At 37.4% G+C, this 27716-nt stretch overlaps 1 protein-coding gene across 12 annotated transcripts in view; it reads right to left on the reverse strand.

The window, feature by feature from the left end:
* Positions 1-27716, reverse strand: part of LOC106875416 (diacylglycerol kinase delta) — a 173604-nt gene that overhangs the window by 15372 nt on the left and 130516 nt on the right. For 8 of the 12 annotated variants that reach the window (XM_014923541.3, XM_089337787.1, XM_014923542.3 and 5 more), the window contains 11 exons: positions 26155-26251; positions 24780-24842; positions 23835-23948; positions 22457-22544; positions 21262-21480; positions 19866-19931; positions 18486-18653; positions 9807-9927; positions 6784-6894; positions 1657-1815; positions 107-152 (listed from right to left, as the gene is read on the reverse strand). In XM_014923541.3, coding sequence (XP_014779027.1) covers positions 107-152; positions 1657-1815; positions 6784-6894; positions 9807-9927; positions 18486-18653; positions 19866-19931; positions 21262-21480; positions 22457-22544; positions 23835-23948; positions 24780-24842; positions 26155-26251 — 1252 coding nt within the window. The remainder of the gene's footprint in view (positions 1-106; positions 153-1656; positions 1816-6783; positions 6895-9806; positions 9928-18485; positions 18654-19865; positions 19932-21261; positions 21481-22456; positions 22545-23834; positions 23949-24779; positions 24843-26154; positions 26252-27716) is intronic. The other 4 variants (XM_089337788.1, XM_014923543.3, XM_089337789.1 and 1 more) reach the window with 1 other exon arrangement.

The raw sequence follows: 27716 nt of genomic DNA on the forward strand, positions 1-27716 counted from the left end.
GAGGAAGCCTTAGAACATTATACCCCAAAACAGACATAATTTCCTAGAAAAGAGAGCCACAAACACAAAACTAAGACATGAATGACATCTTCCAAATTATACTTACATCATCTTCCTTGGTCCCTCCCCAAAAGTTGGCACCACCCATATAACTGGAAAACAGAAAAATTAATCAAAATAAAAACATGACTAAGATGCCACAATGCAGTAGAAACAACAACAATATGGTCAAGATGACACAATATACTAGTTTGGTTATTCGTAACCAGGTTCAAATCTCACCAAGTAATTTAATATGAACTCCTGTCATTAATTAGGTTGACACTCTATGCCAACAATATACAAGGTAAGATAAAACATATTAAACATAACCATTGCATTACAAAATCCACATCCATAACCATTATATTAAGACATCTACAAAACCAAAAATTAATCAATCAAAAGAAATTATTTTGTTATTGTATTTGGTTGGAAGGGTCTTGACATGAACTCATGTGTTGAAAAAGATTTCATTGTATCTTGGGAAGGTCAGACAGATCTGAAGCAAACCTGGAGTAGAGAGTAGAGAGGGAATGTCATGGACAAAGTTGAGAATGATAATGAAAGGACTTTGACAAACCTAGTTGATTGATTGAATGGCCAAACAATTAATCAAACAATCAATTAGTTAAATGTTGAATTAATAAATAATAAAAAAGAAAGAACCAAAGTATGGGTTTATTAATGGTATAATGACCCTCCTAAGATACAATGAAATTATCATTATTATTATCATTTCTAAGGCAGCTAGCTGGCAAAATCGTTAGCATGCTGCTGGGCAAAATGCTTAACGACATTTCTTCTAGCTTTACATTCTGAGTTCAAATTCCACTGAGGCCAACTTTGCTTTTATCTTGCCAGGGTTGAATAAATAAGTACCAGTGGAGCACTGGGGTTGATGTAATCAACTTAACCCCACCCCTGAAGTTACTGGCCTTGTGCCGAATTTTGAAACCATTATTATAATTATTTCTAAAGACAGGAAATGGGTAGAATCATTAGAGCATCAGAAAAATGCCTTGTAGCATTTGTTACAGCTCTTTACATTCTGAGTTCAAATCTCACCAAGGTTGGCTTTACCATTCCTTCATCTAAGTTGACACAGCTGAAACTGCAGACCTTTTCTGATTCTGATGCTGGCTTCCTGACGGAGTATGCCCAGGTGATGAGACAATTTCTAAAGATTGCATTTCACCACCTCATCCCAATTGCATCAACTCATATTTCAGGGGCAGAGTGCAGACATCAAACAACTCACTTGGCACCAGAAACTCTCCGTTCCCTGTCATGTGAAGAACTTCAGTACTGCCACCATTAATGACACACAAATGAAAAATCAGTCTGGAGAAGTTTTAGGGTTGCAACAATCCAATCTCCTTCAATCTACTTTTACCGCAAACTTCACAACAGCTTGACACCACCTTCACAACAAACATTACAAAACAACTCTACTTCTTCCACCCCATCCCAAACCTTGATACTAACCCCCCCCCCCCCCCCGCCATTATTACCAGCTACATCATCACCACTTCCCAACACGTAATAGTAACCAACTGTGCCATTGCCAGAGTCACTGTCACAAGATCAGTAAGATGAGTAAACAGAGGCACTTACCTGGGGATATTCAGTATAACAATGCCCTGTAAGCTGGGCAGTGGTATACGCTGGCCATCACACTCCAGCTGGACACGTTGGTCCAGGTTTTTAAAGGTTCGTTGCAATATTTCTTTACCTCCCAGCACACTGTACCACATGAAATTTTTGGTCCTGCTCCTGGAACATAGAACATTACACTGCATTGAGGAACTGGGTATTACAAAGGCCACAACAACAACTGCAACAATAATCACAACAACAACAACCTACTTCATATATATATATATATATGTCGGCAGGCACTCTCAACGTCGGCACGCTGAAAGGTAGATCTGGTGAAATTGTTGAGATGCTTGAACGGAGATGCGTAGATATGTGCTGCATCCAGGAAGTAAGATGGAGAGGAGGTTCTGCAAGGTTCCTCACAGGCAAAGAACACAGGTACAAGATTTTCTGGGCAGGGAACACTGACGGGGTCGGGGGCGTAGGAATACTTCTAGCGGAGAAATGGGTGGATAAGGTAATCGAGGTCGTTAGAGTAAGTGACAGAGTACTTAAGATCAGACTAGTGCTTCATCATAGATTAGCTACTGTCATCTCAGCCTATGCACCTCAACCTGGGCTACCAGATGGTCTGAAAGACCAATTCTATGACACCCTCTTGCAAACTACCTCGTCGACGAGTGACAGGGACCTTCTCTTTGTGGCTGGAGACTTCAACGGTCATGTCGGACGTCGTGCTGGGGGCTTCCATGGCATACATGGAGGCTATGGCTTCGGTTCCCGCAACGAGGAGGGAACCAGACTGCTGGAGTTCTGTGATGCAACCAATCTTATAGTCTGCAATACCAACTTCAGGAAACCTGCCAGTCACCTAGTCACCTACCGCTCCGGCAGACACTCTAGCCAAATCGACTACATCCTCGCCAGAAATAGGGAAAGAGGGCGGCTTATAAATGCCAAAACCTACCCTGGCGAAGAATGTACCCCACAACATAGATTAGTAGTTAGCGACTTTGGGATCAAGGCAAAATGGGTGCCCAGAATTAGACAGGCTTGGAGAAGAAGGGTGTGGAAGCTTAAAGACCCTGCAAACGGACAGAGACTTAGAGACAAGTTACTTGAAGCATTTAACGAAATAGAAGGGGATATAGCATCATACAACGTGGAAGACAATTGGAGATTTCTGCGGGACAACCTGTTGAAAGCCACCGACCAGATTTGTGGGTGGTGTAAGGTCCCCTCCCAACCCAGAGTAACGTGGTGGTGGAACAAGGAGGTAGACAGGGCTATTAGACAAAAGAAACAAGCTTGGAAGGACTGGAAGAACGGTGGTAGCAGGGAATTGTACCAATGTGCCAGAAGGGAGGCTAGGCGACAGGTTTATTTAGCCAGAGGGGAAGCAGATAAGGAAAGATTTGCCAATGTTCTGCGCCGTGAGGACCAAAGACTCGAGGTATTTCGGGTTGCAAGACAGTGTAGGAGAGAGAATAGTGATGTTGTAGGAGAGAAATGTGTTCGCATGGATGATGGTACGCTTGCATTAAATGAGGATGCAAAGAAAGAGGTCTGGAGATGCCACTACGATAGATTGCTTAATAAAGAGAATGAATGGGAGAAAGAGAGCCTGCCTTATGTCGACCCAATAGAGGGACCAGCTATCCGAGTTGATAGTACCAGGGTAGATAAAGCAATTAAGAGTATGAAGACCGGGAAAGCCCCCGGCCCATCAGGAATCACTGCAGAGATGCTCAAAATATCTGGCAGTGTTGGCTATAGCCTAGTCACCCGTATTACGAACCAGGTGATACACGAAGGAGTCATACCCTATGACTGGTGTAGCAGCATCATAGTCAACTGCTACAAAGGTAAAGGGGACGCTTTAGATACAAATAATTACAGAGGCATCAAGCTGTTAGATCAGGTTATGAAAGTTACAGAGAGGGTCATAGCCCAACTAATTAGGGAGCGAATCAATTTAGATGAGATGCAGTTTGGGTTCGTGCCAGGTAAAAGCACTACTGATGCCTTATTTCTAGTGAGACAGTTGCAAGAGAAATACCTAGCCAAGGATAAACCTCTGTACCTGGCTTTCGTTGACATGGAGAAAGCCTTTGACAGGGTCCCCCGATCCCTTATCTGGTGGTCAATGAGGAAACTTGGGATAGAAGAATGGCTAGTGAGAGCTGTGCGAGCCATGTACAGAGATGCGGCCAGTAAGGTGAGGGTTGGAAATGAGTACAGCAATGAATTCCGGGTAGAGGTAGGGGTCCACCAAGGTTCCGTCCTCAGCCCCCTATTATTTACCATAGTCCTCCAGGCAATCACAGAGGAGTTCAAGACAGGTTGCCCCTGGGAGCTCCTCTATGCTGATGACCTTGCCCTAATTGCGGAGTCACTATCAGAACTAGAGGAGAAGTTTCAGGTGTGGAAGCAAGGTCTAGAATTGAAGGGCCTTAGAGTCAACCTAGCTAAAACCAAAATCCTAATAAGTAGGAAGGTAGATAAAACACAAACCCCTTCAGGTAGATGGCCCTGCTCAGTATGTAGAAAAGGAGTAGGTAGTAACTCTATAAGATGTACCCGGTGCAAGCTATGGACACATAAGAGGTGCAGCAACATCAAAGGCAGGTTAACTAGCAAGTTAGTTTTTGTTTGTGGCAGATGTTCAGGTGCAATAAAGACTGCAAACAAACAGGAAACAACTTCTATCTCATTCCAGGGTGAAAAACTAGAGGTAGTCGATAGCTTCCGCTATCTGGGCGACCAAGTTAGTAGTGGGGGTGGGTGCGCTGAAAGTGTAGCTGCTAGAATAAGAATAGCCTGGGCAAAGTTTAGAGAGCTCTTACCCCTGCTGGCGACAAAGGGACTCTCACTCAGAGTAAAAGGCAGACTGTATGACGCATGCGTACGAACAACCATGCTACATGGCAGTGAAACATGGGCTGTAACTGCTGAGGACATACGTAAGCTCGCAAGGAATGAAGCCAGTATGCTCCGTTGGATGTGTAATGTCAATGTGAATACCCGTCAGAGTGTAAGTATCTTGAGAGAAAAGCTGAACATTAGAAGCATCAGTTGTGGCGTGCAAGAGAGACGATTGCGCTGGTATGGACATGTGGTGAGAATGGAGGAGGATAGCTGCGTGAAAAAGTGCCACACCCTAACAGTTGAGGGAACCCGTGGAAGAGGTAGGCCCAGGAAGACCTGGGCTGAGGTGGTGAGGCAAGACCTTCGTACATTGGGCCTCACCGAGGCGATGACTACGGACCGAGACCTTTGGAAATGGGCTGTGCGTGAGAAGACCCGGCAAGCCAAGTAAGATCGTTGCCAGTGCCCCTGGACTGGTTCTTGTGCGGGTGGCACATGAGATGCACCATTTTGAGCGTGGCCGTTGCCAGTACCGCCTGACTGGCTCCTGTAGGATTTTCGAGCGAGATCGTTGCCAGTGCCCCTGGACTGGCTTGTGCGGGTGGCACATAAAAGACACCATTTCGAGCGTGGCCGTTTTCGTGCGGGTGACACGTAAAAGCACCCACTACACTCTCTGAGTGGTTGGCGTTAGGAAGGGCATCCAGCTGTAGAAACTCTGCCAAATCAGACTGGAGCCTGGTGTTGCCATCCGGTTTCACCAGTCCTCAGTCAAATCGTCCAACCCATGCTAGCATGGAAAGCGGACGTTAAACGATGATGATGATGATATATATATATATAATGTTTAGGTTTTGAATTTGCTTTTAGGTACCACTGTTTTCGGCACATTTGGACCCAGTAGATTTTTATTTAAAAATTTTGTTATATATAATTAGCACCATGGGATTCCTCTAATGGAGATCAATCAGAAAAGTTGAATTTAAATATAGTTTTCTTTTGAAATAAGAATAATATTTGGAGTCAAAGTCGATTCCAGGCATTGTTCTTCATTTTTTTCACCAATTTTTACCTCAGTACATTTTCTCACTGAATATTTTTGCATATAACATGGATAGATTCCTCTCACCAAGATCTATCATATAAGCTAAAATAAAATATAGATTTCTTTAAAAAAAAAAAAAAAAAATTGAACTCAAAGTTGATTTCAGGTATTACTCTCCTGTTTTTGACCTCACGTATTTTACTGAAACTTTTTTTCTACCAAAGCAATTTTCAAATTTCATAGCTGAAAATGTAGCTTAGGATGTGACCAATCTAAGAATGTAAACATCATCTAATTTGGTTAAAAACTGAGCTAATGACAAAGCCTAGAATTGGTTGTGAGTGAGTAAATGTTGACCTTAAGAATATTATTCACACACTACCGTGTGTAAATAATAAACCGCAGCCGGTGAATCTGACTGACATTGCAACTTATTTTAGATGCCAATGTAACTACAAGCTGGCATCTTTCCAGTAGATAAGTAAAGGTTCACAAAAAATAGAATTAGGCTGAAATAGTTAACATTTGAGAATTTCATAGATGAGAAGACAAAAAAATTGTGATGCTTGCAAAAACATGGAAAGAAAACCTTATTGCAAAATTGTGTGTCACATTGTAATGTTTATTTTTGGTATCTTTTAGTCACTAATGAGACTGATTGAAGACTGAAGTCTGAGCAAGATGGTTAAGAATGGTACAAAGAACTGGCTATTGTCCATAGCAGGCAGTCACTCTCAGAAATACAAGTGTGTTGTAAAAGGAAAAGACCAACGTTGAAACAGTTTGGCAGTAATATTAACACAAGAGTTGAACTGTTGTTGTAGTGACAGCTGATCCTTTATCCAAAGAAAGTGTGGTTTTTTTTGGCTTTTTCTTTGAAGATGCTGTCAGCTACAATTTCTGACAGAAATGTCACTGTTCTTTTATTCTGCTGACAGGACGCAGGTTTGAACTCAGAGTGCACAGAACCAGAATAGGTACTGCATGGCATTTTGTTCAATGCTCTAACAATTCCAATTCTGCCAGTCTACTGCCTGAAAGTGGTACTTTATTTATCAACCCACCAAAAAGATGGATGATAAGGTAAAGTTGACTCTCATGAAAGGCTAAATTGCCATAGAAAAATTATTTAAAATATGACAACAGTGACAGTGGTGATGATGAAGAGGATTCTGAAAATTTTTTTCACAGAAACTGCCAAAAACAAAAAGGTGGGATAGAATACAAACCTGCACTTCTCTGGATGTTCTTCTCTTTTCAAATGGAAATCTAAAGAAATTTTGGCATCAAGCCCTATTCCAAAATAGTTATTCATCACACATTTTTCTGTATATTCTTCACTGAAATTAAACCAAATAAGAAAGAAATAAAAAGGAATATAAATACTTCAATGAAACTCATACCTTTTGTACTCACCAACCATGTCTTCTGTTTTCAACTGAGTTTCTTCACTCAACAAGCCTTATACACACAAACTTTTTAACTTAAAAAATATGACAATTCTGAATCTGCCAAATCAGACTGGAGCCTGGTGTTGCCATCCGGTTTCACCAGTTCTCAGTCAAATCGTCCAACCCATGCTAGCATGGAAAGCGGACGTTAAACGATGATGATGATGATGATGAATCGTGTGTCTGGTATAAGTAATCTTACATGTAACTCCTGTAAATCTTACACATACAAGATACTTAGCAGAAAAAGTGGTCCCCAGGGTGAACTGTAAAATTTGTTAAAGAGTCTAAACAAAAAAATGCCATTTATCAAAATATTATGATGATTTTAAATTTTGGCAACAAGTCAGTAATTTTAATGGGGGGAGGTTAGTCAATTACATCAACCCCAGTGCTCAACTGGTACTTATTTTATCAACCCCCAAAAGATAAAAGACAAAGTCAACCTCAGCTGAATTTGAACTCAGAACATAAAATGCAAGTGTGACTGTGTGGTAAGAAGTTTGCTTCCCAACCACATCATTGCAGATTCAGATACACTGCATGATACTTTAGGCGAGTGTCTTCTACTATAGCCTTGGGCTAACTAAGAGACTTATGAGTGGATTTGGTAGGCAGAAACTTTATAAAGCCCATTGTGTGTGTGTGTGTTTCCCCCCCCCCCCCCCCAAACCACTTGGCAACCAGTATTAGTCTGTTTATGTTCTCATAACTTAGTAGTTTGGCAAAAAAAGATAGGAAGAATAAGTACCAGCTTTTTGAAAGAAAAAAAAAAGGATTGGGATTGATTCTTTCAACTAAAAATTCTTCAAGGTGGTGCTCTAGCATGGCTGCAGTCTAAGGATTGAAACAAGTAAGATATAAAATATAAGGAATTAGAAGAAATGCTGGTAAGCATTTTGTTCAACGCACCAACATTTTACGCAGTTTGCCAACCTTTCAAAATATAGTGAAGTAGTGATAACCATGTCTCAATTACGTCAACAGAGAACAACACAAACGGCTCAGAACAGGGGGAAACGTCTCACACCATTCAGTTATAACCCTTTATATTCTCAGTTCAATCCCACCAAGGCTGGCTCATAACTTTCTATTTTCTAGATAGAATAAATCACCACTCAAATACTAAAGGTTACTATAAATGACCATACCATTCTCAAACCAAATGTGTGGTGGTGCCTCTGTTAGAAATCATTCTTAATGAGTCATTTATTAATGACAGAAATAATTAATTTAGTAAATATATAAAGTATATATTTTATATGTTTAAATATATTATTCAATTAAATATATTAATATAATTTAGTAAAAAATATTAAATATTTTGTAGATGCAGGCATGGCTGCGCGCTAAGAAGTTTGCTTCCCAACTACACTGCTCAGGGTTCAGTCCCACTGTGTGGCACATTGGGTAAATGTCTCCTGCTACAACCTCGGGCTGACCAAAGCCTTGTGAATGAATTTGATAGATGGAAACTGAAAGAAGCCCATTGTGTGTGCATGTGTATCTTTGTCCCCCACTACTGCATGATGGCCAGTGTCAGTGTGTGTATCTCTCCATGACTTAGTGGTTCAGCAAAAGAGATCAATAGAATAAGTACCAGGCTTTAAAAAAAAAAAATAAGTACTGGGGTTGATTCATTTAACCAAAAGAAATTTTCCAAGGCAGTGGCCTCAGAATAGCTACAGTCAAATGTTTGAAACAAGTGAAAAGAAAATTGTTTTAAATGGTTGTTTCGACATAAACAAAAAAGAATATTAAATACACAATTGAAAGTCAATAATCAAGGCATGAGTCCTTGGACAGAACCAGGTGTTTACTACACTATTAACTATACAATTAACTACAGCATTTATATTTATATAAGGGCATTACTATAGAATAATGCCTCACACTAAGCTACCATAATAATGTGTTTATTATGGCAGCTTAGCATGAGGCATTCTTCTATAGTAATGCTCTTATATAAATATAAATAAATATATTCCAGGGATAATCATGAGTTTTCCCTTATGAGTTTTTTTCACGCCAGCTTCTTGATAAAATTCTTGTAAAAGATTTTTATCCTATTATTGAATCAATTAACTACAGCATGTAGTTTATGTGGCACTGTCATCTTATAAGGCACACAACATCTTTATATACATACACATGCAAATACATATCTATTTACACAGATACTGGCATTCTGCTGATTACGACAAGGAGGGTTCCAGTTTATCCGATCAACTGAACAGCCTGCTCGTGAGATTCACGTGCAAGTGGTTGAGAACTCCACAGACACACACACCCGTAACATAGTTCTTGAGGAAATTCAGCATGACACAGAATGTAACAAGGCTGGCTCTTTGGAATACAGTTACTACTTGTTTTTGTCAAGTGACTGGACTGGAGCAACAAGAAATAAAGTGTCTTGCTCAAGGACACAACGTGCTGCTGGGAATCGAACTCATGACCTTACAATCGTGAACCAAACACCCTAACCACTAAACCATGTATCTTCACACATAGTAACATTCAGATGCACACACACACACACACACACACACACACACACACACAAATAGAGAAACATACAGATACATATAAAGATACACACATGCACATACACGTGACACTCATTACCATAATCCTCTTCAATTTAAAACTTCTCTTCAATTTTTGTGTATTTCAGATGTGTTGTTTATGTGGCATAGCAGGCCCCAAACCAGAAGGAGCATGGGTTCCTTAAATGTTAAATGAGAGAGAAAGGAAAAGAGAAAGAGAGAGAGAGAGAGAGAGATGACAGAAATTATACTTACAGATGTATATCTTCTTCAATGAGTGGAGAAGCTGCAGCACATAATGCATCTGCATTGGCCAACAACACCTGACTGATAAAGCTGCCACCTGCAAGACGCCCAGCAATTGAACTGCTGATACCTAAAACAACAAGGTTGACATTTTAATAGAAGGGGGATGAGATAAGGGGTGTATGATGATGAACAGCAGTGGTAATGGTGGTAGTTGTACTGATAGTGGTGCTGCTGTTGATGGTGGTGGTGGTGGTGGTGGTGGTGGTAGCGATAACAGTGAGGATGACGATGATAGTAGCAGTGGTCAAAGATAATGATGGTGGTGATGGTGTTGATACTGGCAACGATGGTGGTGGTGGTGGTGGCAATGGTGACGATGATAGTGTTGATAGCAGTGATGGTGGTGATACTGGCAATGATGACAATGGTGGTGGTGGTGGTTGTGGTGGTGATGATGATGGAGGCAGTGGTGATGATGATGGTGTTGGTGTTGATGTGATAACAGTTATAAAGATGATGGGGGTGAAATGGAGACAGTTATCAAAACTCTGGGATTTAAAAAAAACAATAAAGATTTCTCTTTCAGGGACAAAACCAATTTTATTTCTTTCTGTCTCAGCAGATGAAAGGAATTTGCGATGACCGGGGGGGGGGGGGGGCGGATGCGGGCACAACTCTTGTACTGTCCTTCAACCAGAATTTTGGTTGGAATGTTTGCAACAACAGAGTGGAACTCTGCTAAAGGCCCACGAGGGACAGGTGGAGATGGCAGTAGTGGTGGTGGCGGTGGCGGCAGCACGAAATTGAGTGACAGATTTAAGTCTACCATTCAAGAACATCCAAAAGGATTCTACACAGTTTCACTCTCAAGATGTGAATGAACCTGATGCAACACAATGGGAATAAACATGGAACCACATGAATGCAAAGCACACTTCCTGATTATACAACTATACCGACATCTAAAAGAGGAGGTGGGATACCAAAAAACTGACTGAATCAATCCCTGACATATTATTACTTGCATCCTCTAATGAAGGGTTTTACTGTAAATGGTAAGTCTCAATATATTACTGGTATTTTCATTTAGGATTTTTGCCCAAAATGTCAGATTTATCCGCTTTCTCACAGCAAACCAATTTTACTCCACTTTTAAACACTTAGTAGTCATTAACTGTTCAAAATGGAGAACTGAGGACTTGCTTGAGGATAATAATAATAATAATAATCCCCAAAACACTATTCTCATACTATGTCCTGTTTTACCCCAAGTAATTCATCATCAGCAGTCTCTGATAGACCAATCAAACAGCTAGACTCAGCAGAATAATATAAAATAAGGCGGCGATATATAATAATATATAATATATAAGAAGGAGGTGAGCTGGCAGAATCATTAGCACACCCGGGCAAAATGCTTAGCGGTATTTCATCTGCTATTACCGCCTGAGTTCAAATTCTGCCGAAGTCGACTTTGCCTTTCATCCTTTCGGGGTCGATAAATTAAGTACCAGTTATGCACTAGGGTCGATGTAATCGACTTAATCTCTTTGTCTGTCCTTGTTTGTTCCCTCTATGTTAAGCCCCTTGTGGGCAATAAAGAAATAAGAATAATATAAAATAATATGGCAGATCCATTTAGAAAGGTGGAGGTTGAAATACCTCACCGTTTTCACAAATACAGCCTATAAACCAAGTAAACTCTACACACTCCAGACACAGAAAAACTAAACCCTATACCAGTCATCTTATCCTCCAGGATTCTCCCTCTGCATAGGGTAGCAGCAGCTAAACTAGCAGGCTGAAAACTGTCGATCCCTCAATGTTTACAGAAGGTAGCAAAGACTAAATGAGAAACAACAGCTCTAAAAATAGTAACAACAATGACAACAGAGCCATCATGATTACAGAAGACAGGAACAAAACAACAACACTAACAACAATAACAGAGTCATAATGGCTACAGAAGAGATCCTGAACAATGAAAATAACAACAGCATAAACAACAGGATTTTTATTATCTTTATTCCTTTTCCTTCCTTCTTTGTTTTTCCCTCCATTTTCTCATTACATCTGTCTGTGTACCATATTTACTCAGGTACATGACACTCAGCTCTTCAGCACCACCACCACAACTGAAGCTGTGAAATTGTATCACAAAAGTCAGGTTGTCAGAGACTAAACTGGCAGCCCTACAAAGGGTGTTTTTCTAGCTATTTGGTCACCCTACAGGATTAAAAACAAGAAAAAAGGGTTAAATGTAGTCCTTGAAGAGTTGAAGCAAAGACTACAGGCTAAAGCTATGAAAATTAAGAGATATGATTAGAGAATTGAACAATATAAGATCAACAAATTGTTACCTAAATTTCTATATCCTAGCGATGTTATGTCCTCCCAAAAAATCTAGATTTCTATACATAAATTTGTCCCCACATTGGAATTTTGGTGAGCTTACCTGCCTGCTTCCTTCGTCCCCACTTTCTCAACCTCCCTCCTCTTCGAATTGATTCTCAGTGCTGCTGTAGGCATTCACACGATAGGATGGCCATTTAACAGCTCCCCCCAAAAATGTGCAAGCCTTTTCCATTACTTTCTGTTTGTTAAAACTTTGAGATGTTTATAGATTTTTTTTTTTAATATATATCTTAACTACAATGTGATTTTCCATACATAGATTCCTTCATTGTAAATACGATGTGGTGTTTTATACTGTAGATTTTATTTTAAAATTTTGAGATGTTGTTTATAAATTTCTACATCTTAAGCTATGCAAAATGGATACAAAAGAAAAGAACAAACAGAAAGCGAAGAATTATACTGGCATAGAAGAATTTGTGAGAAACAAAGTTAATAAGACATTTAGAATGAGTTGATAGATTGACAAGAGGCGAGTTGTAGAACAAAAGCATAAGAATAATGCTGGAAAGAACAAATAGAATAAGAGATCAAGGTTATGGTTATGTGATATTGGAAGAATTGAAAGAAAGAGTAGTAGCAATCAAAGCAAAACTGGAAAGATGTGTCAACAGAAAAAGATAGTTCAGGCAAAACAGATTGTTTGAAGCGAATCAGAAGAAACTGTTTCAGGAACGAGATGAACTACATGTAACAATGACACCAGATGCAGAGGAGAGCAAGTGATTCTGAAGAGGGATCTGGGACTGACCTGTAGAGCATAATGATGAAGCAGAGTGGCTGCATGAAATCCAAGATAGGTTAAGGAATATAGAAGTCCAAGACATAAAGATAACTACAGCAGTTAAGAAAATTCCAAAACTGGAAGAACCCAGGACTACATGGGGTCCAAGGGTAGATGGAATCAAGCACCACAACATGAAGGAAAAGACAAAAAAAGAGTACTACAGTGAGTGAGAAAAATATTGGCTTTAAAGCTGAATGCCAGAGACATAATTTCGGCAATAAACTCATACACAGTTGCAGTAGTTCAGTATGGCACTGGAATCCTGAAGTAGACAGAGGAGGAGCTAAAGGAGATGGACAGGAAGTCAAGAAAGCTCCTAATGATGCATGGAGCCCATCATCCACATGCAGACACTGATCGCCAATACATGAAGAGAGCAAATGGAGAAAGGGGACTGATAAGTGTAAAGGACTGCGTGCATATCGAACTCAAGAGTTTAATGAGATACCTAACCCAAAGTAAGGAAACCTTGTTAGTGACTGTTAGGAACGAGGGAGTATTGAGAGCAGAGAAAAGAAAGGGAAAACAAAGGAAGAAGTACAAAAAGGACATGAAGAAGAATTATGTCTATTTTTATTATGGACATTACTTCCTGCAGTAGTGAACATTAATGTTGACCCTAGTGTGACTTGGATACAGTCAGACAAGAGATTGCATACTATAAACATGTAGCCTAGTGCTCTGCAAGCTTAGTGTAGCACTGTTAACACACACACACACACACACACATCTGTAGCTTCTCTTATATAAACAGATGTGTACACTTATGCATATGTAGAGGGACAGAAATATGTGCACACAAGACATGACACTATGTTACATCTCTGAGTAGATCACATAGTTCTGTCTACACTTCATTCAATCTCTTAAGGGGAGAGGGAGGTGAGGATGGAAAAGGTCAGACTGTTGTAAAGGCCATTCCAAGTATTCAAGTAAATGTCAGATAATGCATATTAATCAAACCCATGTCCAGAATGAGGGGAGAGATCATCACCACCACCACCATTTAATATCCACTTCCCATGCTAGTGTGTGGTGCTAGACAGTTTAAGAGGAGCTGGCAACCCAGAGGACTGCACCAAGCTTTACTGTCTGGTTTGGATTGGTTTCTTTGACTGGATGCCCTTCCTAATGTCAACCACTTTACAGAGGATACTTAGGTGCTTTCTACAACAGGCACCAGTACCGGGTGTGAGGGACAAAAAGAAAGTTGAAAAAATTTTTTAATGTTAAAAAGCCTGAATTAAAAATTAAGAAAATACAAACCGGTCATGTTAATCAAAGAACATTTTATAAAAATAAATGAATAAATAAAGAAACAAAACGTTTTAAAAAGCAAGAATGGTGTTTGTTAAAAATGACTTTGTTTGATGCATATTGTAGCTGAATATTCCTTAGTAAAAGCAGATATTAAAAGCTCAGCATGGTTATCAGCAAAATACCCAGCAAGTTGTCTTTTACGTTAGTAACACATTGACTGGTTCTAGTAGTGGTGATGAGACACGGGGAGGGCTGTTGTAGGGCAATCATTGTTCGTTAACAGCTTGGGTGTTAATCAAAGGAAAATACCAATGGCAAGTGAAACACTGGCTTCATACACACACACATACAAAGAAACATTTATATATACATATAAACATACACACACACACACACACACATATATATATATATATATATATATATATATATATATATATACACATGTATATATATATATACATGCACACATATATTATATAAATTAGCAACAGGCTGGAGGTTGGTAATCAATATATTATTTAGCTACATCTGGATGTGTGTGGGTTCATTTTTGATAATATGCTCATCTGTAGTTTATAACAAGAAAAAAGAGACATGGCTGACCTCATGCACTTCTCATGAGGAAACGAATACGGCAAATGAAAGATTAAAGATGGAACATACGAGAATTTATTATTAATCACGACAATTGTTCTGACACATCTAGCATTGATTCCTTATGGGTGGGACTCAGAACAACTGATTCAGAAGCATCCGGAGATGTAGATGTATCTCGTCGGGTGATAAATAAATACAACTCATTAAAATGACTATTCTGCATTTTATAGAAATATCTTCATTTATATAGAGGTTCAAAAATAAAATCGCAGATGGCAAAAGGAGAAACAAATACACAATCCATCGAGAAAAGTATTAAAAATAACTGTTAACAGATATGGATGTATAAACGCCCTCGGGCAAGCTACATGGCACGAGTACACTCGCTCATGTAGGCATCTTGAGAGTCGTTCAGACATTCTATTAATGATCTTCTTGTAAGTGCACAGAATAGATACAGATTCCTTGGAGCAGAGGTGGCATCTCTTGGAAATTATATTGTATGGTTTAGCATGCCTTACTATGGATCAATTAATGTTGTACTTAATTTTATCCTCCTTCAGTCATCATACAAAATCTGCCAAAGATATTGAATGTCTCTTATTGATTGTCTTAAAGCTGGCAACATGGTTACAATAACGATTCTTACATGAATCAGCCATCTGCCCAAAGAAAACATATGGCCCTCCCCTTGTGTGCACAGTACATTTATATACAAGATTTATACTCATACAGAGATTCATCAAGGGACATTTTGATTTTTCTCTGCATGAGCATTTATCATATTTATTTGTATATAAGGCAGTCCCAACTCTATATACTGGCTTTGTTACCGTGTTAGCTGTATCATAAATATTTCTACTTCTACAAATTGGTCATAATTGGTGTTTATCATTGCAGTTTACATCTCCTTGGTTGATATTTAGATGCAAATGTTCGCTAAATCCAGTAGGTGTGTTATTGAACCTTTGTCGCATTTTGTTTATGCGATGCATAAGCTCCTCAAAATTAGGTGAGTTGGCATAGGATACCTTCACGGTGTGTTCATTAAAAATAGCATGATACTGATTAGATTTAAGAAAACACTTGTCCAAAGCAGCAAAAAATTGTAGGGGAAGTGTGAGAGGTCAGATCTGACCAGTTTGAACATAAAACAGGTAGAATGCCTTTGGTTTAAATGCTAAAGGGTTAATACTCCATGTGAAACAAAGACAATATTGTTGACTGCCACTGCACATGAGGGTTATTCTGAAAAGTCACCTTTCATTAAAATGTGAATGAAGCTTCATCACTTGATAAACCTGGAAGATTTATCTAATTTTATCCATGGTCCTTGAGCCACACACAACATCCTTGGCCCCAACTCACACAATATGCCAATACTGAACCCATATACCCTTATCAAACACACACAACATCTCTGTACCCAATCTCTGTACCCAATCTATGTACCCAATCTATGTACCCAATCTCTGTACCCAATCTATGCAACATCTCCAACCCAGGCAATAAAATACTGGGTTGCAAAAAGATGTAAGACAAGCTTGTTTGATACCAATTTGTAGCTAAACTCACTTGTAGTGAATAAGGTTAATAACTCAAATTGTAACAAAGGACAATAGTTGTACGTTGAATGTATTGAAATTCTTTGAACTGTTGGTTTTATTCCTCCAATTCCATATTATCTTCTTCCAAAATTAACATTTACCATTTACTTTGTGAAATGAGTTTACTGAAACCGTCGTTGTCCTTCTTCTCAACAAAATATAAATTTCAGTGCAAAGAAATGATAATATCATAGTTTTTAAGATGGATAATGAACCATAGATAGAAGGCAATTCAAATGAAACATGCTTTAATGTGACAAAATTGGTAAGATGTTCTTCTTGACCCATGCACAATAACAAATGACTTTAAAGGGGTTTAATTTCTTTTTACTAATCAAAAAACTGAAAATTTGGTTAAAAAAAAACAAACCTACTCCAAATTAAAGATATTCAATAAAATCTCAGTGATTAAACAAACAATCTCACATCTGAGAAGTGGTGCTTTAACTCAACAAAGTTATACTTAAGGGAATTTTTTTGTTTTGTTTTTTGACATGATTAGACACAAGCCTTATCAGACAAAGGGAACCAGATGAAATGTATTTTATAAGAAAATCTTCAGACAAGTTAGTGATTGACTTAAATTCCAAAAGCTTTGGAGAGAAAGACTTTATTAGTCAAGTTAAGATTATATGAAATTTTAGAAGAAATATTTTTCTAAGTGCAGCTGAAGATTAAAAAAAAGGCAATAGGAGCCAACAAAATGAAAAAAGGATAAAAAAAAATTAATAGTATGGTTTAGAGTTTAAGACAGAATTAATTATGCAGCAACAACAACAACACTGACAAAAAGCACAATTTGCATTCAGAGGTCAATGTCTAAATGACAAGATGGTTACAGAAGAAGAAGAAGAAGAAGAAGAAGAAGAAGAAGAAAATCAATCGGAGAAAAAGATGCTTGGTTTCAAAACACACAAGAAACACAAAATATTAAAATAGTGATGGGAAGACAAGACTGTTCCTCCAAAAAATACAAAACTGAAATTGTTCAAAACTCAAGGAAAATGTGTCAAGTAACAATACCATTCCCATAGATCTATTTATAAGAAATATACTAAATAAAAACCCCAAAAGGTTCATTAGAAATTTAACAAATACAGCCAGCCATTGATTTCTTTGTAAGAAATTTAACATGTACAGTCTCCATAGGTCTGTTTCCAAGATATATTAGGATCATGGAAGAGCAAAGACAAATTTCCATTGAAAACATGGACAAGCATCAAGGTTCTCTTAAAGTGCTTAGGTGACATATCATTCTCTTCATGTTTAAGTGATATTGTCTGTTGTCAATACTTGTTACCGGAAATGTTGTCTACTGTATTAGCTCAGATACACGATTGCATAATCTTATACTAAAACTGAAATATATGAATGAATGAACAAACATACATACATACATACATACACACACACACACACACGCAAACACATACATACATATATCTCATCATCGTTTAACGTCCATCTTCCATATAGATATTTATAATTTGGTTAACTGAAATCAGTGGAAACAGTTACTTCCAATTTTCTTAAACTACATCTCAAAGGTTCTTGGTTCTTAATCCTTTTTTTCTCCAGTTGTTTTCTTGTTTATATATAAATGTATATCAAATTCAGTATTATATGTAACTGATGAACTGAAGGAGTCATTTTAGAAGCTCTCACCACATAAAGGTTTCGTCATCAATCCTAAACCATTAACAGATCCACTCAATCTATCCTAGATTGCTTTTAACAAGATTCTGTCCCAGTCCATTTCTACCCTACTAAAATAGGAGTATTGTCTAGCAGGAACCACATGTCTTTGGTTTCTTTTTTATTTCTTACAATGTTTATTTACACCTAGGAATCCATAAACATTGTAGTAAAAGAGGAGGTGAACAAGAAATGGGAGTGATAGACGATATAAGAAAACTAGCAACAAGGTAAAAAAAAAAAAAAGAGAGAGAGAAGAGAAAAAAAGGAGAGATGAAAAGATAGGGAGATTGACACCGTCAGTCAGAAGTTCAGTTTTACCTGGCAGCATAAGACAGGGCTGTGCTGCAGTGGGTGAATGTGGAATGTCTTTGATGGGGCTCTTATCCCGAATTTTACTAAGATTTGAGCCAACACTGTGCGACTTGTTGAACATGCTCATACTGCTGATACGCCGAGTGGCTGGCCCTCGAGGTGACCTGGAATATTCTGAAAGACAGAACAGCACCCTATGTGATATATATGTTTACCAGCAATTTGTTCAACAGAATACATCAACCTTAAGTTAATATTTTTCATTTTCTTTACTGTGTTAACTGTCAACAGCACCAAATTTAATCATATAAGGCTTTTAAAACAATTTGTTTTTTTCTTACAGCTGCTACAGTGCTGTTTGAAAATGTGGGCTGGTCACCATTCTTTAATAGGGACAGTAAAAACAAAATAACAACAGCAACATTAACAACAACAACATTCAGCACACCTAGATAAAGTCTCATTAGATTTCCTTTCAAATTAAAACTACAGCTAATTCTCAGTAAATGCCACAGAAAAAAAAACATACAAAAGTTCTAAATATTTCCTTATAAATTCCTTTCAGACACCAAGCCCTCTCAGTTTTTAAGCTCACCCTACAGAAAAAAAAAAAAAAGAAAAAAAAATCTTGCATAACATGTACACCGGAACATGTCTTTTATCACCCATGGAATAAACAAATCACTGCACACTGCCTGGTATACAAAATATAAAAAAAGACGAAAAACACCAGCAACGCCATACCCCAAACTCTTCCATATACAAAAAAAAGACAAAAAATTCTGACATATATATATATATATATATGCACCATACACAATGGGAGCGGCAACTTTATTAGAGTTTATAAAGAATACGGAAAAACTGTATTAGTAGACAGAGATAGAAAGAGAAGGGGAGAAGAAAGAGAAGGGGAGAAGAAAGAGAAGGGGAGAAGAAAGAGAGATAAGATGAGAGAATCATAGGATTTGTTTCCAACCAAATAGACATAATGTAACAGATACTACAGCACTTGATAACATCAATAAAAGTGAATCCTGGGTCCTGCTCAGAAACTGAACATCTAGTTAAGATTCAAAAGGCTTAGTGTATCTATGATTATCATTATTATTATTATTGGGACTTCATGTCACTGTTACACAGAGTTTAATGTAAACTGTGTAGCAATGAATCCTCAATTGCAAACAAATTTATAACAATACCCTCCACACACACATACACACACAAACACACACACATACACACACAAACACACACACATACATACACACACACATATACAAGTACATTTTCTGCCATTTATAAATTCAAATGTGTACATGTGTATGTGTGTGTGTGTAAGAAGGAGTCAACAAATGAAAGGATTCTGAACTTTGTGATACTAACCTTCTCCCGAGGGTTCAACACAAAGACAGCTGGAACTTGCTTCAGAAGAAACATCAAAACAGGAGACTGTGTAATGTCGGAAATAAAGAAATACATATTATGTTCAAACAAATATTCAACTCATTAAAGACAATCTCGCATAGCCTCATTAGAAACAGAATCTCGTATGAGAGAACAGTCTCGTTAGGGACACAGCCTCATTTAAGACAGTCATATTAGCTACACAACCTCATAAGAAACACAGATACAGTCTCATTAAAGACACAGTTTCCATAAAGACATAATCTCATTAAAAACAGTCTTATTGAAAACACATTCTCATTAGAGATACTCCCGAAACACAGTACACAGAGATGTTAGCATTTTCGGTTTCAGTGTATCCAAAACAAAAATTTCTAAATTCTTTCTGTTCTTGAAAAAAAAAAAAAAAAAAATTAAAAAAACACAGTAAAAATAAAGAATTATCTGATCTTATGAATTGAATGAGTTTAAAACAAAAATTTAAAGTAGATTATTTCAGTGTCAGACAGCAGACAATACTTGAAAAATTTGCATAAGACCTTTGATCCATGTAAACACTGAACTCTCCACATTGTAGTAAAGATACAGTCCTTTTGTGTACAAATTTTGCAGGTTAAAACATTTAGGTTTTACATCCAGATGTCCTTCTAAGTATCCTGACATCATATGTTAAACACCCTGATGTCCTCCTGAATGTCAAACATTTCTAAGTGTTAAGAGTTTTACAAGCAAATTTCATTCCGTATGCCAATCCTTTTTTTATAAACTATCGCTAATTTTTACACCTGTAGTTGCAAAATTCGGAAAGTTCAACCCTTTAGCATTCAGATTATTCTGTTAAATGCAATGCTTATTTATTCACATTGTTTTGAATTAATCATGAATTATCTTGGAGCTTCAAGATTCTGATGATGTGGTAGTTTATTTTTAAAATGACATTGCAGGGCAGATGTGAGGAGCTAGATTTAGCCAGTTTGAACACAAAGTAGGTAGAATATTTTGGCCAGATATGGCTGGTTTAAATGCTAAAGGGTTAAACCAGCTGATATTGTATTTATTCTATTGTTGGAAAGATGATATCGAGCCAAGTGACTCACACTGGTGAGCACATATGTATGTTATAAACAGTAATGGCAAAAACAAAAAAAGTAGTAGTTGATTAATACAAAACTATTAATTAGTAATGATGAGTGGCAATAGTAGCAGTTGTGATGATGATGATGATGATGATGATGATGATGATGATGATGATGATGATCAAATGATCAGAATGATAGTGATGAATGATGATATTGATGAAAAATGTAAATTAGTGATTCCAATGCGGTAATAAACCATAATAAACTAATAAAATCTAAGATATAGCTACACTTACCTGCAAGCTTCAACTGAGATGGATGAGCATTAGCAGCTGGTTTTGATTCAGATGTGTAGACTGCAAACGTTGGAACAGACTGTGAAACTTCTAAACCTTGCACAGAATTGGACGAGGGAAACTGCTGTGATTGTTCACAGAGAATATTTGAGTCCAGTGCAGCTTCTGGTTGAATAAGGCCACACTGCGATTCAGTTTGTGCATTCTGTTCATCGACAGCTACAATATAAAAAGTAACAGTACAGATGTAACACAACACAAAATTTCTTTTTTTTTAAAAACTTAAGTATACCAATTACATTTAAGTATTTCATTTGGTGAAAGTGTGTGTGTGAATATATATAGACACACACACATACACAGAGTGTGTGAGAGGGAGAGAGAGTGATGCAGATAAACATGATTAGGCTTAATATATATATATATATATATATATATATATATATATATATATATATATATATATATATATATATATATATATATATATATATATATATATATATATATATATATATATAAAAATAAATACAAGATACAAAAACTAAATACATTCAGAAGATAAACACACATGTACAAGCATTAGATATTTATATATATAGGCACAGGAGTGGCTGTGTGGTAAGTAGCATGCTTACCAACCACATGGTTCTGGGCTCAGTCCCACTGTGTGGTACCTTGGGCAAGTGTCTGCTACTATAGCCTCAGGCCAACAAAAGCCTTGTGAGTGGATTTGGTAGACGAAAACTGAAAGAAACCCATCGTGTGTGTGTGTGTGTGTGTGTGTGTGTGTTTCTTTTTTCAGTTTCTGTCTATTAAATCCACTCACAAGGCTTTGATCAGCTCGAGGCTATAAGGAGAAGTCACTTACCCAAGGTGCCACGCAGTGGGACTGAACCCGGAACTATGTAGTTGGGAAGCAAGCTTCTTACCACACAGCCACTCCTGTGCCTTATAAGTTTACATACATGCATGCATGCATACATACATACATACATACATATATATATGCTAGCATGGAAAGCGGACGTTAAACGAAACGATATATATATATATATGCAAACATACAAATATCACTCAAAGAAACATGTATGGGTTTTAGATCACAAATTTTGTAACCTTTAATGATACACATAAATATACATTGAATAAAAGATTTTATTATGAAGGAGGATATATAATAATGTGTACAAACCTTTCTCAGTGTGCTCAATAATTTGTCGAATAGCTTTCTTCAGACTGTTTGCTCGACACATAAGAGCTTCTCGTGGCTTGAAAATCATCTTTAATAAATATAAATGATACAACAATAATAATAGTTCTAATTTAGGCGCATAGCCTGCAGTTTTGGAGAGAGGAAGCGAGTTGACTGCACTGAACCAAGCTTGAGTAGTACTTTACTTTACTGACCCTGGATGTAAAGGGTAAAGATGACCTTGGCCAATTAGGTTAATTAGGTAACAGAAGCCATCACCTATTCCTAATGATTCCTCTAAGTATTTGAAATATTTATTTCATGGATGCTCTTCGCGCTAATTACTCCTGTTCTGCTGCCACCCTGCCTGTGATCCCACTGTATCTCTTGTATACCTATAGATTAGATTTGATGCATCATATAAAACTTCTACCGACTCCTAATTTGAATTTGACCTATGACCACTTCCCAGACTAGAGTCCTGTCTTCTTTCCTTCAAGCTAAAACTTTTGCCTTTGTTTCATTTAATTTCAAGACATCTTGATTCTAGGCATTGCTTCTACACATGTTTCATTAAATTACATAAGATTACAAATATCAAGGTTAACAGTTACTAATTAAATCAACCCTAATACTTGACTGGTAATTATTCTTTAAACCAGTGGTTCTCAACTGGGGTCCATATAAGATTTGGTGGAGGGGGGAGGAGCAAGCAAAAAAGTAAATCGGGGATCAATGGCAGTATTTTAGGGGTCCGTGAAGAAATTTTGCTTCAGATGTATTTATCGTACGAAACAATTAGCTTTCTTTGTCTCACGTTTTACAAAGTGGAGCATGTTTCTGGCCACTGAAACGTTCTCTCAGAAAGTTCTATTGCAAACCTACACAAGTGAATGGGTGAATACTAAAATAGGAACTTTCTAAGAAGTATCAGTAAAACTAGTTTTTAAACATCAAATCGTTATGAAGGTCCACCAGAGTAAAATAGTAATCAAAAGGGGTCCATAGGCAAAAAATAGTTGAGAACCCCTACTTTGGACCATGGGATGACAAAAGGCAAAAATCAACTGCAATGAGATTTGAACTTAAATTATAAAAGTACATAACTAAATACCACAAGGCACTCTATTGATTCTGCTATGTAACAACAATAAACAATAAAAACTTTGTTAAACATACTTGTATCACTACTGCATAAATCTCTCTGAGAGATTTAGAAATGTATTATTTCTATACTTGTATTAGTAGAGTGTCTTGCTTAAGGATCAACACACTAGTAATCGTTACTGGATTTGAGGATGACAGATTTGATTAAAGTTTCATGTAATTAACAAATTATAATTGAAAGTTTTATGCTTAGATATCTAAATTCTCTTACGCCTTTTGTGCTCTTGATACCAGTGATCTCTCCTGGAACTGTATCCCTCTCAGGAGAGCTAGCTTCATCTTTATCATCACTTGTGCATTTAAAGCAGCCTTCTTGAGCAGACACCTGGAACAGAAGGGAGATAAATGTTACACACATCTATTGAGGAGGAGGAGGAGGAGGAGGAGGAGGAGGAGGAGGAGGAGGAGGAGGAGAACAGTGCCGCCTGACTGGCTACCGTGCTGGTGGCACGCAATAAGCACCATTCATATGTGGGTTGCTGCCAGTGCCACCTGACTGGCTCCCTGTGCCAGTGGCACGTAAAAAGCACTATCCAAATGTGGTCAATGCCAGCCCCACCACCCAAGGGGCCATATTATCAATTTTTTCAACAATCTAAGTATGTCATGAGGTTTCCAGATATGAGTTCTAGCATCTCCACTCTGTGGAGTGCAGAGAGCAAGATAAGAGAAGTAAGAAATCTTGGTCATCTACTGCATCTGTCTTCATTCCCTGTCATCTGGGTCTGGCCTTGCCACTGGACTGAAGATGGTCACAGACAAGAGTAAAGTTGATGGCGTACAGCTAGATGGTCCTCATCACTCCGATGGACAAACACAATATTAAATGGTGTTACGTTATATGGTTAGTCTGCATTACTCCGTAAGTAGCATAAGGTCAGTTTCCCGGTTTCTCTGGCATGTATATTCTGCCTTGAACAACTCTGATCCATCACAAGATTACCCAATTTTGTCAGCTGAGTAAATTGGAGCAACATGAAATGAAGTGTTTTGCTCAAGAACACAACACATTGCTTGGTCCAGAAATCAAAACCACAATTTTACAATCATGAGTCTAACACCCTTATGTTATATGTTAAATATGACAGGTTAAAAGATGATACACAGAAAAGAAGAAGATGAGGAGAGAGGAGTGCAAAGAATGAACTGATCTTACCATGAGAGCTTCGTCTTTTAATGTCTTCAGCAAACTTTCCAGCTTTTCATTTAATATATTACACTGGAAGCATAACAAATAGAAGCAATATAATTTCAAACATCTAACACTCTCTACAAAACCTTTATTCAAAGGTTGTTTTATTGTCTAACTCCTGTTCAGCCTGATGAAGCAGGCTTATGATCAAAGATGTTCAAAGCAAGACCATTCCATCTTTTGTTCAGGCAACTACTAATAAGACTACATTATCCATTTACAATCAAAAACTAAAATTTCAACTAAAATAAAATTTTCATTCAACAAATTATAAACAAATATACAAAATATTTCAAATGACTTCTTTATTATCGTCACAAAGTTATCTCCCCTGAATCAAGCGCGCGCACGCGAAGTCACATCGCAACTCAGCCGGTGGCGCCAGGGCGACAGACAGTTAAAGTCTTACGTCCGTCCGTGAATGTCGTTGCAGACTGGAAACTGAGCTGAAGAGCCAGCTGCCTGTGTACACGAGGCCATGCAAGGTTCAACGAGGTGATTGACACTCTTCTGACAAGAAGGAACAATCAGCAAGTATGCATATTTTTTACTTGTTTCAGTTATCAGATTGTAGCCTGCTGGGGCACCATCTTAAAGTGTTCAGTCGCACAAATCTAGCCCCATTACTTATCCTTTAAGTCTGTTGCTTGATTTATTCTATCTGTCTTTTGCCAAACTGCTAAGTTGCAGGCATGTGAACAAGTCAACTAATGCATATTGTTATACACCACTGGTCACAATGCACCTCCTCACATAGTTGTACCTTTCATATGATACTATCTTGACTTGGCTAAGCAGGAAGTCAATAATATCCTTTGGACAGAATGCCAGTGCATTGCAGCATTACCCATTTACAGCTTAGTGGACTCGAGTAATCTGAAATGAAGTTTTAGCAAGTCTAAAATTATGTCTTTTGTGCCATAAAGTAGTTATCATTTCTGTAGTGCAAATGCTTATTTTGCTTAATGGTTAATCCAGAGCTGACCCCGATACTTATTCTTTATGTCTGGTACTTCTATCAGTCTCTTAGGCCAAACTACTAAGCTTCAAGGATGCAAACCAACCAACACTATTGTAAATTGGAGGGGAAGAGAGCAAACACAGACACAAAGAGACACGCATACATTAAATGATGTGTTAACTCAGTCTCACTTCAAGCAAGTCACAGATTTATTCAAATAAACATAATGTGTTAGATCCCAATATTTTGTCACATTTTAGAATAAATTGCTTCATGTTGCAAGCACAAAATTTATAATGGCAACAGAAAGCAATGTCTTCATGGAAATCATCAGGTTACACAAGAGAAACAAAACAAAAAGAAAAAAAGAAAACTTACTTTAGATGATATTGATGTCTCTCCAGCCTTTTCTCCATCCCCATCTTGGGACTGCCCAACCTTGCATACAAATTCTTTCACAGTTTCACATAAAACCCTGAAAAATAAAGGTTGAAGGTGTCAACTTGATCGTTGAAACAAGTTTCATAACAACTGTAATAAAACAATGTCTTTCTTCTGCTCCAACAATGTTCCTAGAATTTGATAAGAACAACACAAACAGGTAAAAGAAATGTATACAACTGTCATTTCATTCCATTCTACTCAATCACAGGGTCTCTTTATCTTTTGTCTTTTACTTGTTTCAGTCATTAGAGTGCAACCATGCTGGAGCAATATTTTGGTGAACATTTTAGTTGCTTTGAATTGACCCCAGTACTTTTCTTAAAAGCCTGGCAATTATTCTGTCCACCCCTTTTGCAGAACCATTAAGTTACAGGGGATTTACACATAGCACCAGTTGTCAAGCAGCGATGGAAGACAAAGACAGACCCATACACACACACACACATATATGACAGGCTTCTTTCAGTTTCAATCTGCCAAATCCTCTCACAAGTCTTTGGTCAACTTAGAGCTAGAACAGAAGATACCAAAATAACAAGAACTAGTCACCCTCTGATGAGTTTATGGACTAGAAATACAGGGTGTCCCAGAATTAACTATCTATTTTAATGAAATTGAGAAAGTTTTTAAAAATCAACAGAATTTTATGTTTATTACTTAATTATGATAACAAAAGAAATAGATTAATAAATCTTATGTCAAAACTCAATGAAAATTTTCAACATGTGCTCTGTCTGTATCCTTGCAAATTGCAAATATATCCTTAGTGTTGCGAAACACATTTTGAATCATTTCAGGAATTATCTCCTGCACTGCAAACTGAATGCATTCTTTAAATTCAGCTAAACTATCGCTTCATCCTGGGGATGGAAATAGAGAAAATGATTGCAGCCAAATTGAAAAGAAGCTATTGTGGACAAATGAACAGGATCCAACAGGAATGAAAATGAAATTATTAAAAAAAAAATCATAAACAAAATTTATACACTTTTAACACATATTAAACATGACAAACATAATTAAATGTGAGTTTTTTTAAAAAATTGTCTGATTTCACTGAAATAGATAGTTAACTTTGAGGCACTCTGTATTGTGAACCAGATAATACCAGCATCTGATGTTTCACTATCTAGACATTAAATACATAGCTTTTATGTTTTATTTAATCATAACACTGATGATGTAGCTGTTTTCTATATATATACATATATATAGCTGCTTTCACAGCTATACTACGTTTGAATTTTACTTTGTAATATATATATATATATATATATAGTATTAATAATTATAAGGAGACTGAAGATTTTCAACATCTATAACTTTATTAAACAATTATTTACAATAATTACAACAGCAAGAATAATTACCAGAGTCTAGCAACTTATTGTTAATTTGGGTATCACTAAAGGTCTGGTGTGATTAGCCGGCAAATGAAACTGATATAAGAGGAAAAACATGGTAACCCCCAGGATTATATATCCCTTTGAACTCAT

This window comes from Octopus bimaculoides, chromosome 19 (assembly GCF_046866305.1).
Source record: "Octopus bimaculoides isolate indiv1 chromosome 19, ASM4686630v1, whole genome shotgun sequence".
NCBI classification, from domain to species: Eukaryota; Metazoa; Mollusca; class Cephalopoda; order Octopoda; family Octopodidae; genus Octopus; species Octopus bimaculoides.